This window comes from Oratosquilla oratoria, chromosome 18 (genome assembly GCF_046742065.1).
Source record: "Oratosquilla oratoria isolate Oo_2021 chromosome 18, ASM4674206v1, whole genome shotgun sequence".
NCBI lineage: Eukaryota > Metazoa > Arthropoda > Malacostraca > Stomatopoda > Squillidae > Oratosquilla > Oratosquilla oratoria.
The window spans coordinates 5,314,662-5,333,423 of record NC_134794.1 but is presented as its reverse complement, the minus strand read 5'-3'; the positions used below and the strand labels follow the sequence as shown (position 1 = coordinate 5,333,423).

The following is an 18,762-nucleotide window of genomic DNA, read 5'->3' as shown; positions in this document are numbered from 1 at the left end:
TCACGTGTTGGACTCGTGATCGACAGCTATTTCCCTCCTGGAAGAGAGCTCAGATCTCGTAGGTCCGATCTATGGGTAATGCTATGACCTTACACACATACATCCCCCCCCAACTCCCCGCCCACGAGAGACCCAACTCCCCACCCACGAGTGTGTGTGTGTATTCACTTGGTCTTTGGATCACGTGTTGGACTCGTGATCGACAGCTATTTCCCTCCTGGAAGAGAGCTCAGTGTGTGTGTGTGTGTGTGTGTGTGTGTGTGTTTACGCACAAGCATATCCTGTTTTCCTGCACGCCTTCTTATCACTCTCCCTCTCCCTCTGACCTTGTATCGAATACAGCAGAAACAGTTGAGCCTTTGACCTGGTAAGACATGAGCGAACAAAGTGATGTTGAATGGGTGCCGACCCATTCTAGTGACACGGAGAGTGAAGACACCCTTGAGGGTGATTTCACTGATGATTTATCAAGTGAGGAAGAGCAAGTGGTTAGTGATGGATGGGAATTGCTCGCTGATCCATTCAGCGATAACCGCCCCGACGAGGTGCCTCCCCTCACTGCCTTATATGAAGGCATAAATGAAGCATTGGAAGGCTATAACTGTAATACACCGTTAGATGCCTTCACATTGTTTCTTAGTGAAGAGGTGATGAACACATTATGCCAGTGGATAAATGAAAAAGCAGAATGCTTTTTCAATGTGCATCCAGAGAAAAAGAGGAAGATACACAATCTTGTATGGAGGGAAGTGACAAAAGGTGACCTGTACACTTTCATAGCCCTTGTGTTAGTAATGGGTCTGAATCAACTTCCTCAGATGCACGATTACTGGGCAAGTGACTGGATAAGAACTGGATCACCAGTGTTTTGTTCCGAGGTGATGAGCAGGGATAAATTTTTTAGCATAATGAAGTTCTTGTGCTTTTCATCACCTGCGAAGGTAGTAAAAACTGACCCTCGCACACGTATTGAGCCATTTATGTGCTTGCTTAGAGAAAACTGCCAGATGGTCATGAGACCTGGACGCCATGTGGCAGTTGATGAAGCCCTTATCTTGTGGAAAGGGCGGCTTCACTTCAGGCAGTACATAAAAAGTAAGAGAGCAAGATTTGGAGTGAAACTTTACGTGCTATGCCCATCAGACAAGAATTGGAATGGCTATTCGTGGAATATAGATCTGTACTACGGTAAAGATACCTACCAGGTACAAGATGAGTCTGCCTCCCACTTGTCTGTATCAGAGAATTGTTGTCTCTCTGATGAAAGATCTGCTAGATGAAGGAAGGCATGTCATAACTGACAATTGGTACACTAGCCTGAGATTGGCTAGGTACCTGGAGCAGAGAACGACAATGATTACTGGCGTTGTGAGGTATGGAAGAGGGCCTCCCAAGGAAGTGCAGGACATGGCACTGGAAACTTACCAAACAGCATTTGCAAGAAATGGCAATGTACTCATAGTGAAGTGGGCGGACAAAAAAGATATTGTAGTTCTGACTACCAAATACCATGCTGGTATGGTAGAAAAAACCAAAACTTATTTTGGAAATAAAACCGTATTCTACAATAAGCCACTACATATTGAGAAATATAATGAAAAGATGGGCAGTGTAGATCTAGCAGATCAATTACTTGAACCATACACTCCACATAGAAAAAGTAGGGCATGGTTCAAGAAAATAGGAATACACATGATCTTCAGGATGGTGCTGAATGCCCATATTACTTTAAAAAATTTCAGTGATGAAAAGACTCCTCTCCTGGACTTTATCACTTCACTGGCTAAAGAAATCTTGCTTGAACACAATATGGGGGTAGCTGTTCTGGCAACGTTCTTCACACAGAGAAGAAAAGAACTCAGGAGAGGGGGCCGCCGTTCATTTGAAGAAACCCACCGGTTTGTGAAGCGGGAGACAAGAACGAAGAAAAGATGCAGAATCTGTTACCCTAAACGTAGGGAAACAATCTACTTCTGCCCTGGATGTGAAGACCAACCAGGCTTGTGTTCCATGGAGTACTTCTACATCTGGCACAAGCCTGGCAGCAGCAAGCCTAAAAGAAAGAGGTACTGAGAGAGATGAGAGACAATGGGTTGTAAGGCATCATAGACAGAGGAAGAGCCCATCCCTGGTAAAAATAAACCCTCTGGTCGATGACGATGTCTTATGCTAACCCCCAGGGGGTGATGGAGTAATCCAGGCAAAGGCTAACCTCCTCCTTTCCCTTCACTGGAATCATTTGCTATTCCTACTCTGACTACACACATACCTCCTCCCTCCCTATCTCTTTCTCTCTCTCTTCCTCCCTCTCTCCCTCCCTTTCTTCATCTCGGTCTCCTGATAATGCATCACAGAATGTGTGCGTGTGTGTGTGTGTGTGTGTAAGAGGGAGAGAGAGAAAGAGATCAAACAAGTTACCAGTCGTATAGAAATAAACCCTCTTGTCGATGACGATGTCTTATGCTAACCCCCAGGGGTTGATGGAGTAATCCAGGCAAAGGCTAACCTCCTCCTTTCCCTTCACTGGAATCATTTGCTATTCCTACTCTGACCACACACATACCCCCTCCCTCCCTATCTCTCTCTCCCTCTCCTGATTATGCATCACAGAATGTATGTGTATTTATTTACCTAGTTGTATTTACCTAGTTGTATTTTACGGGAAGGGGAGCTATGCTCGTGGGGTCCCGTCTTCATATCTCATTTTATCTAAACTATTTTTAAATTCATGTATTGTTTTTGCACACACCACTTTCTCATCTAACTTGTTCCAACTGTCTATTACTCTGTGAGGAAAGCTGTTCTTTTTCAAATCTCTTCTATAGCTGTCTTTTTTTATTTTCTTTCCGTGTCCTCTTGTATTTCTGTCATCCCATTTTATCAGATTCTCTCTATCAGTAATTTCTATGCCTTTCATAATTCTGTAAATAGCTATCAAATCTCCTCTCTCTCTTCTTTGCTCTAGTGTCTGTAGTTCAAGTTTTTCTAGTCTCTCTTCATATGATAGTTTTGAGAGTGTTGGTGCCAGTTTTGTAATTGCTCTTTGTATTCTTTCAAGTTTTTTTTATACATTTTTTTGTACTTGGTGACCATATCGTTGCTGCATATTCCAATCTTGGTCTTATCAGGGTGATTAGGATTTTCTTCACCATTTCTTCATCCAGGTATGTAAATGCAACTTTGATCGTTCTTATTAGATTATAAGTCTCTCCGAAAATCTTATTTATATGTTTCTCAGGTGACATATTATTCATAACAATGACTCCCAGGTCCTTCTCATTTTCTACTTTTTTTATTCCTTCTTCTCCCAATTTATATGCTCCTGTTATTCTGTTTTTGCTTTTTCCAAATTCCATTATACTACACTTTTTTGTATTGAACTACATCTCCCATTTCCTACTCCATTCTTGTACTTTATTTAGATCTCTCTGTAGTGATTCACAATCCTCTTCAGTTTTCACTCTTTTCAGTAGTTTTGCATCATCTGCAAAGAAGCTCATATAGCTTTCTATTCCTTCATCCATATCATTAATATATATAGCAAACATTATTGGGGCCAGAACTGTTCCCTGCGGAACACCGCTTATTACTTCATCCCATTTTGAGTGCTGGTTTCTTATCACTACTCTCATTTTTCTTTCTTGCAAAAAGTCCTCCATCCAATTTAGTAGCTTGCCCTGTATTCCTCCTTCAGTTTCTAATTTCTTAAGCAACTTCTTATGTGGTACTTTGTCAAAAGCTTTCTTTAGATCTAAAAATGCACAGTCCGCCCATCCATCTCTTTCCTGTATTATATCTATTAGTCTTGAATAGAAACATATTAAATTGGTGACGCATGATCGTCCTTGTCTGAATCCAAATTGCTTTGGATTTAACACTTTGTTTTTTTCTAAATATTTTACCCATCTACTTTTGATAATTCTTTCACAAAGTTTTGCTATTGTACTTGTTAGAGAGACTGGTCTATAGTTGGTAGGTTCTTCTTTATTTCCTCCTTTGTATATAGGTACTATGTTTGCTTTTTTCCAATCTTCTGGAACTTTTCCTTCTTTCAAGGAACTATTTAGTATGCTATGTATTTTGTCTGCCAGTTCATTCCTGCATTCTTTTAGTATCCAGTTTGCTATTTCATCTGGTCCATGCGATTTTCTGACATCAAGATTACTCAAGTGTGTTAATATTTCATTCTTTGTTACTTTTATTTCTTCCATAGGGGGGACTTTCTCTTTCCATTCGTTCTCTTCACATTGTATGTTCTCCCTTGTAAACACTGATTTAAAATGTTTGTTCATAATTTCCGCCATTTCCATTTCCTCAGTGTATTCAACTCCCTCCTGTCTTAATTTCTCCAAGTCTTGTTTGTTTTTCAGTTTATTGTTTACAAATCTGTAGAATAGTTTCGGTTGATCTTTACACTTTTCTATGATATCTTTTTCATATTTTCTCTTTTCTTCTCTGCACATTTGTACATATTCATTTCTATAGCAGGTATATATTTTCCAGTTTTCAGGTCTTCTGTCTTTTTTCCATCTGGTCCAGGCTTTGTCTCTTTTGTCTTTTAACTCCCTACAGCTTTTGTTGTACCAGCATTTTACATATTCTTTTTCTTGTTTTTGTCTTGGGACATACTTTTCCACTCCTTTTTTGTAAATATTTGTCAAAATATTCCATTTCTCTTCTACTGTTGTTTCTTCTTTGTATATTTCTTCCCAGTTTTCTTGTTGAAAGAATTCTCTTATTTTATCAAAGTTTGTTTTTTCATACATCATTCTTCCTTTTCTGTATTGTTCATTTCTTTTCATATATTTTTCTTCATTAAGTTCCAGTTCAATCAATACGTGGTCACTTTTACTTATTGGTGTTTTATATTCAATTTTGTCCACTATTCTAGGTTGGGATGTAATTACTAGGTCTAGTTTCAATGGCTCTTCTTCATTTCTATACCTAGTGTTCTCCTGTATCCATTGTGTCATTGTATGGTCAGTAACCATCTCGAGTAGAGCGTTTCCCCATGAGCCGTCTCCACCCTTTACTGTCATTTCTTCCCAGCAGATTTCTTTGCAATTAAAGTCGCCCATCATAACTATTTTTCCTCCCTCTTCCATTATCTTGTTTAATGTTATCTTTGTGTCCTCTAACATACTTTTATGTTCACTCTCTTCCCATGAGGCTGTTTTTGGGGGCACATAATTTATCACAAACTTTCTGTTCTTCTTATCTCTGTCTTCTACTTCCATCATTATCATTTCTACTGTATTCTTTCCATATGTGACACCCTTCACGTTTATATCCTTCTTAGTCAGGAACATAACTCCACCCCCTTCCTTTTTCACTCTGTTTCTAATCCAATAATTATATGCATCATGTCCTACACTGTTGGGTGGTAGTGGACCTTTTAATTTTGTTTCTACAATTCCCATTATGTCTGGTTCTTTTTCTTTCAAATAATCATTCAGTTCATTCAATCCTGTTATTAATCCATCTATATTTGTGTAAGACACTCTTAGTTTTCTGTCCCTTCCATTGTGTTCTCTGTTTCCCTTTTGTTTTTCTCTTGTATGTCGACTTTCTTCAGTTTCATATTCACTACTCTCCAATAGAATCTCTCTTTTTCTGACTCCGTTCTTATCTCGTTTTTTTCCTTTGCTTCAAGTCTTTTCTGTTTTTCTTCCTCTCTTTCCTCTTTATTCATTTCCCTTTTTATCCATACCTTTTTATATTGTTCACTTGTTGCTAGTTTCCCTGTTTTGGATAAGATATTCTCAGCCGTAGTTTGTGACCTGAATTTAATCTTGATTGGTCTGGTCTTGTCTGTACTATATTTCCCCACCCTCTTTAAATCCCTGGAACATATTCTCGTCACTTTCTACTGTATTGCTCCTCTCTATACTTCTAATCTTTACATTTTTATTAGACATTTCATCCTCACTCAGTCTTTTGTTTACCTTCCGCTTGTCTGGCTGGGCCAAGTCTACTCCCTCTTCATTCCCTTCCATTTCCCTCAGTAATCCCTCCCCTTTTCCTCTTTCCCTACTTTCCCACTACTCCACGAGCAATTTCCCCCCCACCCTGTAAAAACACTAGGCACTTCTCTTTGCGTTGGGATCCAGTCTTCAGTTTTCTTCAGAACGTCATCCAAGCCGTTCATTCGCTGAAGTGTGTGTGTGTGTGTGTGTGTGTGTGTGTGTAAGAGGGAGAGAGAGAGAGGGGGGGGAGGGAGAGAGCAGAAGAAGTCAGATAAGTTACCAGTCGTATGACCTACAGCCTATAACTCACTGCTGCTGGTTGCCCAAGGAGGGAGGGACGATGCCCTGCAGCCTATACCTCACTGCTGCTGGTTGCCCAGGGAATGAGTGAGGGTGGGAGGGAGGGAGAGAATGAGTTCAGTGGGGGAAAGCAAGCGCATATCTATCTTTGTCACCACCCTTCCCGCTGCCCTACCACCCGAGCGTACAGCTCAGAGAGAGAGAGAGGGTGGGGTGGGGGGATAGGGAGGGAGTGAGTGAGTGAGGGAGGGAGAGAATGAGTTCAGGGGGGGGGAAAGCAAGCGCATATCTATCTTTGTCACCTCCACCCTTCCCACTGCCCTACCACCCGAGCGTCCAGCTCTGAGAAAGAGAGAGAGGGTAAGGAGGGAGAGAGAGGGTAAGGAGGGAGAGGGAGGGAGGGAGGGAGTGAGGGAGGGAGGGAGAGAGAGATAGAGAGAGATGAGCGAAAGAGAGAGAGAGAGAGAGATAGAGAGAGATGAGCGAAAGAGAGAGAGAGAGAGAGAGAGAGAGAGAGAGAGAGAGAGAGAGAGAGAGAGAGAGAGAGAGAGAGAGAGAGAGAGAGAGAGGAGGGAAGGAGAGAGACAGCTTTACCTAATGAGACTTCCTCAATGTAGATAGAAGGCGGGGCATATTGTAGCTCATTATTGTGATTTGTGGGAACAAGGATGGTGGGAGGAGCAACAGAATCTTTACTTACTACCAGTACAATATACGAGATAACGCAACAACAGCAGAAACAAAATTAAATCATGACGCCTACGTGTGCGGCACCGTATATGCTGTTGGGCTCTCATGACGCCTACGTATGCGGCACCGTATGGAAGTGGTTAACAACATTCTGATCAGTATCTCAAAAAAGAAAAACTTCATCCAACCTAACCTTTCCAAATTGAAACTTTTCTTTTCCAAAAATATGCTTTGGATGCCAAGTAAAAACTAATTTTTGAGTCAAGTCTGGTGCGTGTCCTCCGAACCTGGAGATTGCGTCAGATTTCATGCATGATGTACTGTTCAGCATGACCATTACCCATGCAGTTGACTCCAGGACTGTAGGGGTAATTCTGAATAACACTTGAAATGGTGAGCAGGATATGTCCATGTAACTACACTTACTATATCTGTGCCTGGCCCTCACTGTTACCATTCTCTACCACGGCAGCATTCTCCAGTTCCTGCAGTCTTTTTTTTTCCCTGCCTTCCTTTCCTTTTTTTCTTCTTTTCTCTTTCTTCTTTTTCCCATTCATGCAATTTAGCCTCTCTTCCTCCAGAACGGTTGCCCACATAATGCAGCCAATCCTTTATTACTGTCTCCACCTCATCAGCTGCGGTAAAAGATGTGGATGGGGTTTTTTTTTGTACAGCTCCTGAAATAAACAAATGAATACGTAAAGTCCATAATATTTTATCTAAAGGTATTTCCCAACATGACCAGAACATGCTATTTTGCAACTATGGTACATGAACTAACAATGACTAGGCTATATACACTGATTAGGCATGGTAAAATCACCAATATGACATATTGCACAGTAATGTTGTGGTGAATTTAGACCACCAATGCTTGGCCTGAGAAAGGCAATTACAAGTAAAACATTTTTTCAGTGTGAGCATTTTGTGGAGTGAGAATATTTTCAAGATTCACACATTTTGCATAAATTTTCAAGTCTAAAGTTTAGACTTGACAGCCTAACCAGTATGAAGCATTTTCGGCAACAAGTTACTTGTTGTGCCACCCAGCAAATGGCATCCAAATACAGGAGTACCACCAATGGATGATGTCGTCTGCTGCATGGGCTCTGTATATGAAAAGAATATTCACAGCTAATAGGACATGCAGGAAAAAGTGGAACTTAATACTACATCACTCAGAAGAAGAGCCTTGAAACTTGACTCCCCCCATCCAGTTAAATTGGAGAACAAGTTCGCTGGTCAACAGTGCCTTTAGCATCCTATTTGTTGCTTCAGTTGAATTGGCTCTTCCAAGGATACTCAGGTTTGCAACCTGGAAATTAAACAAATTATAACTTGTATCAGCATTGACGATGTGAGCATCACATGTAAAAATATGACTTTTTTATTGCCTAAGACAACACTGTATAAGAAGAAGTGGGACATTGAAAGTCGTGTATACCGTGGACCTAATAACTAATACCTAATCATACCTAAATACTAATGTAATTTTTTTTTTACTAAAAAAAGTAGGAATGTACATGTACGTCATTAATAACAAAATGTGATGTGAAGTACGTTCAGAAATGCAACATGGTCAAGGACTATATCAGGCACCAAACTGACTTTCAAAGGCACATTTTGGTTACTGTCCCACATGCTGGCATGTACATTGCAATTTTTACAACAGTTAGCCATTGCATGTCAGAGACGAGATAAAAACACAATTTGACAGACACAGAACAAACCGATACCTTGACCGGTACTTAACAAAACTAATTTGGGATGTGGACATGTAGACATTCTCTACAATTAAATGTGTGTTTGATAAAAGCTTGCATCTCTGGTCATGCAACTGCACAGGTAAGAATTTCAGCAAAGCTCACTCACTAGATTTCCCTTGAAGGCCTTATCTTTTAGCCTCTCTTCCAGATCTACAATTTGAGGAAGGGATGCCAAGGCCAGATTCACCCCCAATCTCTTCTATATCTTCTTCACTTGTACTTGTAGCTTGCCTGTCACCAGACCGCTGAATTGCGTGTAGCAATTGTGTGTTCTCCAGGGCCCGTGCATTTACTGTTTCTAAGAGTAGGATTATTTGGCGTTCTGCAGCTGCATGTAAATAAAATTAATAAACTATTATAAAATATGTGTCTGATCAGCCTGAAAAAAAATGTTCCTCCAGAATTATTTCAAGAATTGAAACAGTATGTCAACTGACAGCCAGTTAGCCAGTAGACAATTTCTACCTGCAAAACCAGGAACCTATCTGAAAAAAATGGGGGTAGGGGTGTTGAAGCCTTAGCCTTAAGCCTAAGGGAGTTCTGGTTAAAAGATTGAGGAAAATGGAAATGTTATGGGTACTATGCTATTATGTAGCATAGTAGCTGTTTTAGGTTTTAAACATCCTTTCTGAGCTATTTCGGGGTGTACTGGAAGCGAGCCACAGGATAGGGCTTGATACTGCAGTGAATATAAACACACCTATGAGTGCAAGCAACTGGTGCAAGAATGGCTTCTCCCACTTCTGAAGATTGCATCGTGCAGCAGGTTTGTGTGGAGTAGAAATTTCTGGCAGCTTTGGAAGCTGTGCACCTCCAGGACAGGCATGACTGGTGCTTGCGATTTCAAGACTTGGAGGTACTCTTTGTGGCAGTGTTGGCAGCACTACTATCGATCTTCTTCAAGGATTTGGAGGAGGGCTTGGTGGTGATGGTGGCAACTTTTTTTTTTTTTATGACATGTATGTTATCATCCTCTTCTTCACTTTTGCTACTTGTTAGATAGTGAGCAGCAGGTCTGTTATACAATGAGACAAAGGATCAATTAATTACAACCAGTAAGATGAACTTTGCATCAGGAAATTGTTCAGATATCAAGTACATACATGTATAGTAGTATATACATTAGCCTACTTGTACATGTACACTGTCAACAATAATGGGTTAATCAAAATACTTGTGCATATCACGTGAACATGACAGAAGGACAGCAAAGTGATATCCTGCATTGGAGCACTCTTAAATCTATTGTGTTGTAGGAGGGCATATCAATTGTGAGTACAAATCTAGTTAAATGTAAATGCATACAATTTTGTGCTAAATTTATTTAGATTCCACCAGAAATATTGCATTTTAAGAATGTATGATTTACAGACCACATCAGCATGCCATAGTTTCAATGTATAGAAAACTATACCGGTACAGGTAAAATACAGCACAAATCCTGCATCACTCTTGTCAGGCAGTTGACACCGAGCAGTTTATTCGATCACATTCACTTTTAGAATTTGGTTTTAATGCTATCACATGAATACGATAATTCTCGAGATGCCTTTAGCTATTGCTCAGCTGCCTAGTTATCTTTGCTTCCTTTTGGGGGGGGGGAGGATGTCATTCTCCTCATCAGCTGTAGAAAGCAAGGTCTGATGTAATTTCGGCTCTAGAGAGCTTTTTCCGACATGCCTCGTAGATGCCTTAAAATAAAGAGCATTTGAAAGGCTTAAATAAATTGGATACTATGTTATAAAAGATAAAGATCCAACCTCAATGTCATGAAACTGTCACTTGTCGGGAATGAACTGTGGCCAGACCATTGTCTTGCAATGTGGTGAATACAATGTGTATTATTGTCAGGCCCTACATGTAACACAACCTTCAGACTGCCTTGCAAATGGCCAACTTCATGAAACTTTGTTTTAAAGCTATGCCTATGTCCATGCTTTTCTGAAGGCCAAGGCAGTGCATTTACATGTACATCAAAAACCTACCCCTGCATGCAACAAGCGTACAACACGAGGAACACAACTGAATCTATTCAACTCACCTGCTTGATGAATAACCCTTACTTCATACGTTTCCCATCCTTGTATCAGATCTGCCTGTTCTTGTACTGCTGCCCTGGGCAATTTCGATTCTGTAAGTTTGCTCGGCCAGAAACAATACGACTTTTTCTCCTTTGCAAAGATCAATTTTGTCGGGACCATGTCTACGTTAACCTCGTCCACAAATACCACTACAGAATACAATTCATCTTCACCTACAATACAGAAAGGTACCCGCTGTCAGATTACTTGCAATTATCAATAAAGATGGAAATTTGATAATTTCAGCTTCCATGTAAGGCACCAAAACTGAGAACTAATGGATGAGGACTAAGAAGTTTCATTCTTGTTCAAGTGACTCCAAGCAATTTATCATATACAGCAACATTCAAAGGGATTGTGATGATCTAGGCCTATATCACATGGCTCCTACAAAATTTTAGTTAGCAACAAGAGTCCAGCCCTACAATTTAGGTTGTGAAAATTAACCCAAGTGTCCATATGACCACAGTAGTGAAGAAAAAAATGACAGACAATGGTGAAAAAATGACCAGATGGCTTGTCTGGAGATACTGACTGAGAGCTGAAACTACCAATTTACACTACACGTAAACACACAATTTCTACATGCACCTACTCTAACCAACAGACTTAGTATAGGCCTATATTGGGAGAGGGATAAAAATACTTAAGTGCTCTTCAGATTCATCAAAGGTACATGTACATCATGTACTGGGTACATACATGTACTGACACTATTGTTCACAAAATGCATTTTTTTAAACGGGCATGCATGCTCTGACATCACATTGATGTTTTCCAATAACATGAATAATAGACGAGAATTTTGCCCATCTGGGTAAAAGAAAAGTTTTGAAATTCAAAGATATCCATCCACAAACATGCAACCTTAAATTAAATGGAGTGCAAAAATGGGATGCAAACCCATTCATTATGATATGGAAAAAAAAAAAAAAAAACTTAGCTGTGACATCCCGAACAGGTACAGTGCAAAGCTCACGAGACAATTTGGAAACCCCCATGTATTCCTAAATCCTGCAAACTCAGTGGATAGGTAAAAAATGCTATTTTCTTGTTGAGCTTGTTTACAATAAGGTAGTAGCCAGATTCATTCTGAAGGATATTCTTGACAACTGTGACATTGTTTCCAACCTTGATGCAGTTGTTACCCTGGTATGTTGAAATCAATTCTAGGTTGCTGCCTAGACTCGCATGTACTTCTTTGTACTGAACACTGCAACAAAAACCAGCTGGAATAGGGCCTGCAAAATACATTATTATTTATTTTTTTATTTTTTTATCAGTAACAGCTGCCTGTTCTTCCTTGGGTGAATTGCAGAACATGCTGTACTCAGAAAGGCGTCGAATAACCTGCTGAGGAGGGAACTTGGGTTTTCGAACCAACTTCTGAAGGAAGTGTTTAAGTGGGAAGGCTGAGACATTATTTAAATTGCCAAACAACCTGACATCTTCAGCCAGGTGAATTAGTCCATGCACATTATAGACAATTTGATCCTTACCATACATGTCTGACAATTTTTTTTACAAACAATAGAATGAGCTTATGGGCATAATTAGAGTACTGCATTGAAAGTGAAGGGCTCAACATAATGTAGATAGCAACAGAAAACAAAAGGAAGTTTTTGTACATCTTGTCAGGTAGCTCATCAGCTAAAACAACAGGCTCCGTAAAGTAAGAACTGATGAAATTCAGTAGCTTTCCAACAATCTTTCTCCTGAATTCATCTGGGTTTTCTAGCAAACCCTCTTGGAACATAGTTCCTCATATTGCATAACAAGTCTGACAAAACTGCAGCAGTCCTTGAACCTAACCTAACACTTCGAGGACCTTTGCACCAAAGATTAAGCAGTCGTCTAGTGACACCAAGGACACAAGGTGCATATAATCTAGTGGAAATTCAGAGATGCCTACAAGGGGTGATGGGCCAAGGTGATGCTCTTCATCAATTTGATGGGCAAATTCATAATCAGTCCTGTGGGGTGCATCTAGTACCAGAAATGTCATCTTCTTCAACCAGACACCGACTTGTTTGCATCTTTCACAGCCACTCGAACCAGAATGCCCCTTACAGTTCTTTAAACAAAGGCTCGGGCTGGTGCATCACAAATGAATGCTGAAATACGAACTGGTATGACTCTACCATCAAATGTAACACCTTCACATTGGACAAGTTTCATATCTTCAATGAACTGTTTCAAGAATGCTGACGGTGGATCACTTGGCTTAGAAGAACCATAAACCAACCCTACAATAAATGGGTCTTTGTGAACTGGATGCTCTAGCATGCCTAAAATAGGCCAGAACTGATCAAGTGAACTCTTCCATATTGGAAGTGATCAAGTTTGAGCTGCCAATGATGGATACATTTTCAATCTTGAAATTATTCCTGGTTCCAAACCAAAATGATAGTATGACCCACCAGCAACCTCTCTTATACCTGTTACTGTCTCAGTGCGCATTGATGTCCTCGGGTCTTTGGGAAGGTCACGATGACTTTCCCATAATATGCCAAGAAGGGAATACAGGGCAATGTGTGAAATTTTAAATTTACTGGTCCATTCTGCCAAATTTTCACAGATACATTCAATTTCTCCCACTTTGTCCTCCAAAGTCAGATGAAGAATAAAAAATTTCATCTGAAAAAATTGCTTAATGAACTTCCTGCATAATCATTGTCAAGGTCACCCATATCACCAACCAAATAGCAAACTGCATTCTCACATGTTGAAATGTAATCATACAAGGAACCAGTCATGCCAGTACTTCCACTAGTGACTATACGTCATGGCTGTTTAAATTATCAAAACCTTTCTGAACAAAAAGTGAATTAATCATCAGCAATGTTCTCACAGCTGTCCAGACTATATTCAGATACAGCAGGCATGGTAAGAACTAAAGGCATTTCACTTTCATCATTATTTTCACAGCTATCAGCAATTTACAGAAGATGCCGTGAAACCCCAGCTAAAATCCTTCTATGCTATGTTGAGTCCAATAGGACACAGGTTTGAACTCAGCCATTTTCAATTTAAAAACTGGCTCTAAATCCAAATGCAAACCAATACAGTTATGTATATATGCCAATATCATAAAATGTTAAATATATAAAAACCCAAGCCTAGGCATGCTAGATTTAGGCATAGCGCCTATACCGTAGCCTATACTGCAAACACCATTGATCCAATCTTGCTGTCTTTAAGGCAGAGATGCCTAATCCCAGTGACGGGCCCAAAATAGCTTGAAATCAAGTGCACAGATGGATGGATGGGGGGGGGGGGCACCTTTCTTCTGTAGCACACAGCAGTCAGTATGTGGATATATTTAGTTTTGATAAAAGGATAGAATTAAGTAATAGAATAAGTGAATTGGAAAATACACCTCATATCATAGCTCTGCAGGTCAAACCAAAAATTTTTAGATATGAAAGGACCAATGCAGATTATAACATGGAAGGACACGATCTTATTGAACAGAACTTACATAATAACATAGGAAGGGGACTTATTATCTACATTAAGAAAGGTACAAAGTTTAATCTAGTTGATCTGAAAACCAAATATTGTGAATACTGTGACGTACTGATAGAATGCGGAAATGAGAAGTTAATGGTCATATCTATATACAGAAGCCCAAACAGCGATGAAAGCAATAATGCTGGGCTGCTCCAACTGATGCAGGAAGTAAGTGATATGAATGTGCAATATACGATACTACTAGGGGACTTTAACCTTCCCAACATTAATTGGAGCAACTATACAACAGAATCTAGTCATATGGATTACAACAGTCAATTTATTGAGAAAGTGAGAGATTGCTTTTTTACCCACCAGCACATACTTGATATCACCAGAATAAGAGGGGACAACACTGGAAACACAATAGACCTAATATTTACTGATGATGAAACAATAATTGGAGAAATCAGTGTAGAAAGCCCGCTGGGAAAAAGTGATCACGCAAGCATTCTGTTCACTTGTGACACTCAGGAGCAGATGGATAACAGTAAGCGACAAATATATGTGTATGAGAAGGCAGATTATCAGCTCATGAAAGAGAGGCTTGCAATTGACAGGAACCAGTATTTACAGGATTTGGGTACAGAGGAAATGTGGAAGAAATTCACCAATAAATTACACGAAGTGATTGAGGAAGGTGTTCCCAGGAAACATATTTGAGCGGTAAATAATAATAGTACAAGAATAAATGAAAACCTACCAATGACCAGGAAACTATGGGTTAAGATTAAAAGGAAACAAAGAATGTGGGAAAAATTGAAGAAAATGAAACAGGAAAATGACAACACTAAACAGGACATACCAGGACACGGTACAGAAGAGTCAATAACCAAGTCAGAAGACAAACTAGGAATGTTGTGAAATCAAAAGAGAGGGAAATAGCAAGGTGTGTGAAAGAGAATCCGAAGGTGTTCTGGAAGTATGTAACATTGAAGACGAGAACAAAGGCCTGCATTGGAGAACTGTATAAGAATGAAGAAAGAACTCAAAAGGCATCAAGTGACAAGGAAAAAGCTGACATACTCTCAGAGCACTTCTCAAAGGTTTTCATACATGAATCAGATGAAGATCCACCTAGGGCGGCTACAAGGGAGGCAACAACACTAGATAGTATGGAAATCACTGAAGACAAAATAAGGAATGCCCTGCAAAAGCTGAAGAGAAACAAATCACCCGAACCCAATGGGATACATCCAAGGGTAATTAAGGAACTGATGGAGGACTTACTGGAACCACTGAGAATTATATATAACAGCTCATTGCAGGACGGAGTGGTACCCGAGGACTGGCGTATTGCCCATGTCACGACCATCTACAAGAGAGGCAACAAATGCAATCCAGGAAACTACAGATCTGTCAGCCTAACAAGTGTCCTATGCAAGGTTATGGAGTCACTGTTGCGGGAGGAGATAATTAGACATATGAAGGAGAATAAGTTATTTAGTGAGAAACAGTTTGGCTTCATTTCTGGGAGATTAACTACACTACAGTTAATAAAGGTACTGGATGACTGGACTGAGGCAATGGATGAAGGGTTGGCTGTGGATGTGGTATATTTGGACTTTATGAAAGCCTTCGACCGAGTACCACACAAATATCTGATGGAAAAAAAATATCAAGCTACATGGTAGAAGGTAAAATATTAAGATGGATTCAGAACTTTCTAACAGGGAGAAAACAGAGGGTGTTGATAAATGGAGAGCCCTCTAGATGGAAGGAAGTAACAAGCGGAGTCCCGCAGGGCTCTGTTCTTGGCCCCATGCTCTTTGTAATATTCATAAATGACCTGCCAGAAGCAGCAGTGAATGGAAGTAAAGTGTATCTATATGCAGATGACACTAAGATATACGACAATACAAAGCAATGAAGACTGTGATAGGTTACAATGGGACCTGGGCGAACTCAAAGAATGGACAGAGAGGTGGCTCCTAAGTTTTCATACAGAGAAGAGCAAGTATATGAGGATAGGGAGGACCACAATGGAAGAGAAGGGTTATAGTTTGTACAGCAAAATCAGTAAGACAAGAAATGAAAAAGACATAGGGGTGATCATAGATGATAAACTAAATTTCTCCAGCCACATGGCAGAAAAAATCAATAAAGCCAATATGTTAGTAGGGCTGATCAGAAGGACCTTTCAACATTTAGAACCAAACATTCTCAAGCCTCTGTACACAGCTCTTGTAAGGCCACACTTGGAGTACGCCAGCCGGTGTGGTGTCCCCATCTGTTGAAGGATTTGGAGGCTGTGGAGAATGTGCAGCAGAGAGCAACTAAATTATTGCCATCCCTCAACGAGTTATCGTATGAAGAGAGACTGAGGAAGATGAACTTGCCCACCTTGGCGTACAAGAGATCCCAGGGGACCAAATTGAGACATACAAAATTGTCACTGGTGTATATGACAGAAACTGCACTGAGGGTCTCTGAATTTAGAGAGGGGTCCAGTACAAGGGGAAATAGTCGGAAAATATTTAAGGAATAAGCCAGGAGCACGGTTGGACCTGAGAAAGTACTCCTTTAATAACAGTCATTAATAATTGGAATGAGCTGCCAGAATGGGTGGTAAATGCAGACACAGGCACAAGTTTTGAGGCAAGGCTAGACAAATTCTGGGAGGGACAAGAGCAAATATATTATATAATTATAGAGCACAAATTAACACTGCACGCGGCCAGCACCAACATCATACTAGAAATCAGGTTGCCACACTGGTCCACTGGAGTCACAGGCCACATAAGGCCTCTTCCAGTAAACTTCAAATGTTACTGTAATCAACTGTATTAATCAGTGACCTAGGACTAGGCTACATGCATCCCTACATAAACATGTTAAAACTAGAACGCTAGACCTAAATAGTTGTTTACGTAGTGTAAATGTACTCTACAACAGCAATCATAGCAGCGTGACTAATCATTTGGCCTACATAACGTCATAACCCTGCATGCCTACACTCGCGCTGAACAATTACCAAGTGTAGTTGCACGCATGGACGACACAGGCTTCGATCATGAATGATTAAGGTATAAACAATTAACAGGAATAATTCAAATCAAAGCATATAGACTAGTAAGTTACGACGAATTGTCAAAAAGATTATCCCAAAAACCTTAGTGACTAAAAAGGCAAGACGTCCATTACTTTACCAGAGAAAATTTACAGAATTTGAAATGCTGAGGCAGTTGACTCACAGACAGTTCCACAATGGCGCATTGGCTGGCTGCGGTTTGGTGGCGCGATTCGAACAGTTCAACAAATTGCATGATTTCGCGTAGGTTTGAAATCAAATGTCAACATAAAGGTATTTTAAAATATAAAAAAATCCCTGTGACTAAACAACTGTAGGCCTAGAGGTGGAAAATACGTAGCATGCTTTACCACATTCGGAAACTGTCAGATTTGATCGGCACCAAAGACTATTATATACGAAAGACAGGAAGGCACGGAAAAGGTGTGTAAATAGCCTAACTGATTACTCAACGCTAGAAATCGCTGTGCTTCATTCGGAAAGAATTAGCGGGCTTTTTTTATCGTCTGCATATTTACATTTCAGCCATCTGTCACTTGGAACACATGGTTAGTTAAAGGTTCTCTGACGGACGGACGGCGTGACTGTCGGTCAAGATGACGTCTGGGGATTTTCACTTTTCTTTTTTTTCCGTGGTTGGGCAAGTGGGTTGTTTATCATATTTCATAGTTATTTTTTTGTCAACAGGCATAAGAAATGGAAGCTTCCTTTTCGTGTCATTTTGCGATGAGAAAGCGTACAGGCTGACGAAGGGTTGCCCGTCCGTCCGTCCGTTCGTTCGTGACCACCTGGTCGGGAGCGGGAAGGCCAAGAGTTCGCTCGAGTGGAAACTACTTCACCGACGATATTTTTCAAATTTCCAAACATCAATTTATTTTTTATTCCTGTAGCAAAACTGAATGATCGACTTTAATTACATTTCCTTGAAATGTTCTTAAGATCTAGGTATCTGTAGGCGAAATAGTATCGGCTCTTCCAATGGAAAGTGACACCTTTATTATTATTGGAACAAAGACCAACGTAAACAGTAATATCGAAATTGACAGAAGTAGGGAGGAACAATGACAAACGAACAAGAACTGTAACGGCGAGATGAACAAAATGGAAACAAAACCGCAGGAAAATAGAGAGTAAAATGCCAACACGTAACTGCAACAATAGCAGCGTTAACAGATGCAAACAGCAACAAGAATGCTGCAGTATTGACGTTCAGATTAATGTTCTACTGTTAGGTTGGAAGCTGGTAGCTACTTGCCTTCCATTGCTGTCAAAGTGGCAAGTTTCCCAAAATGTTTAACCATTGAGCGAAACTATTCGAATCTAGCCGATCAGATTCAGTCCTTTCACTTACTATTTCTATCTATCTATGCAGTGTGGCGGCGACACGAACACATCTTTAATAGGAGCGCAATTAT

At 40.1% G+C, this 18,762-nt stretch overlaps 1 protein-coding gene across 7 annotated transcripts in view; it reads right to left on the bottom strand.

Annotated features, from left to right (window-relative positions):
• The window catches only part of LOC143035015 (uncharacterized), a 47,917-nt gene extending 30,354 nt beyond the window's left edge, over positions 1-17,563 (bottom strand). For 5 of the 7 annotated variants that reach the window (XR_012967283.1, XM_076201412.1, XM_076201411.1 and 2 more), the window contains exons 1-6: positions 17,466-17,563; positions 10,764-10,976; positions 9,423-9,737; positions 8,829-9,050; positions 8,130-8,271; positions 7,383-7,633 (exon numbers count right to left, since the gene is read on the bottom strand). Coding sequence is in view for 1 of the 7 variants with exons in the window: in XM_076201410.1 (XP_076057525.1) it covers positions 10,343-10,413; positions 10,764-10,923 (231 nt within the window). In the remaining 6 variants the exon portion in view is untranslated. Of the gene's footprint in view, positions 1-7,382; positions 7,634-8,126; positions 8,272-8,828; positions 9,051-9,422; positions 9,738-10,011; positions 10,414-10,763; positions 10,977-17,465 lie in introns of those variants that run through there. The other 2 variants (XR_012967284.1, XM_076201410.1) reach the window with 2 other exon arrangements.
• Between the last annotated feature and the right edge of the window lie 1,199 nt (positions 17,564-18,762).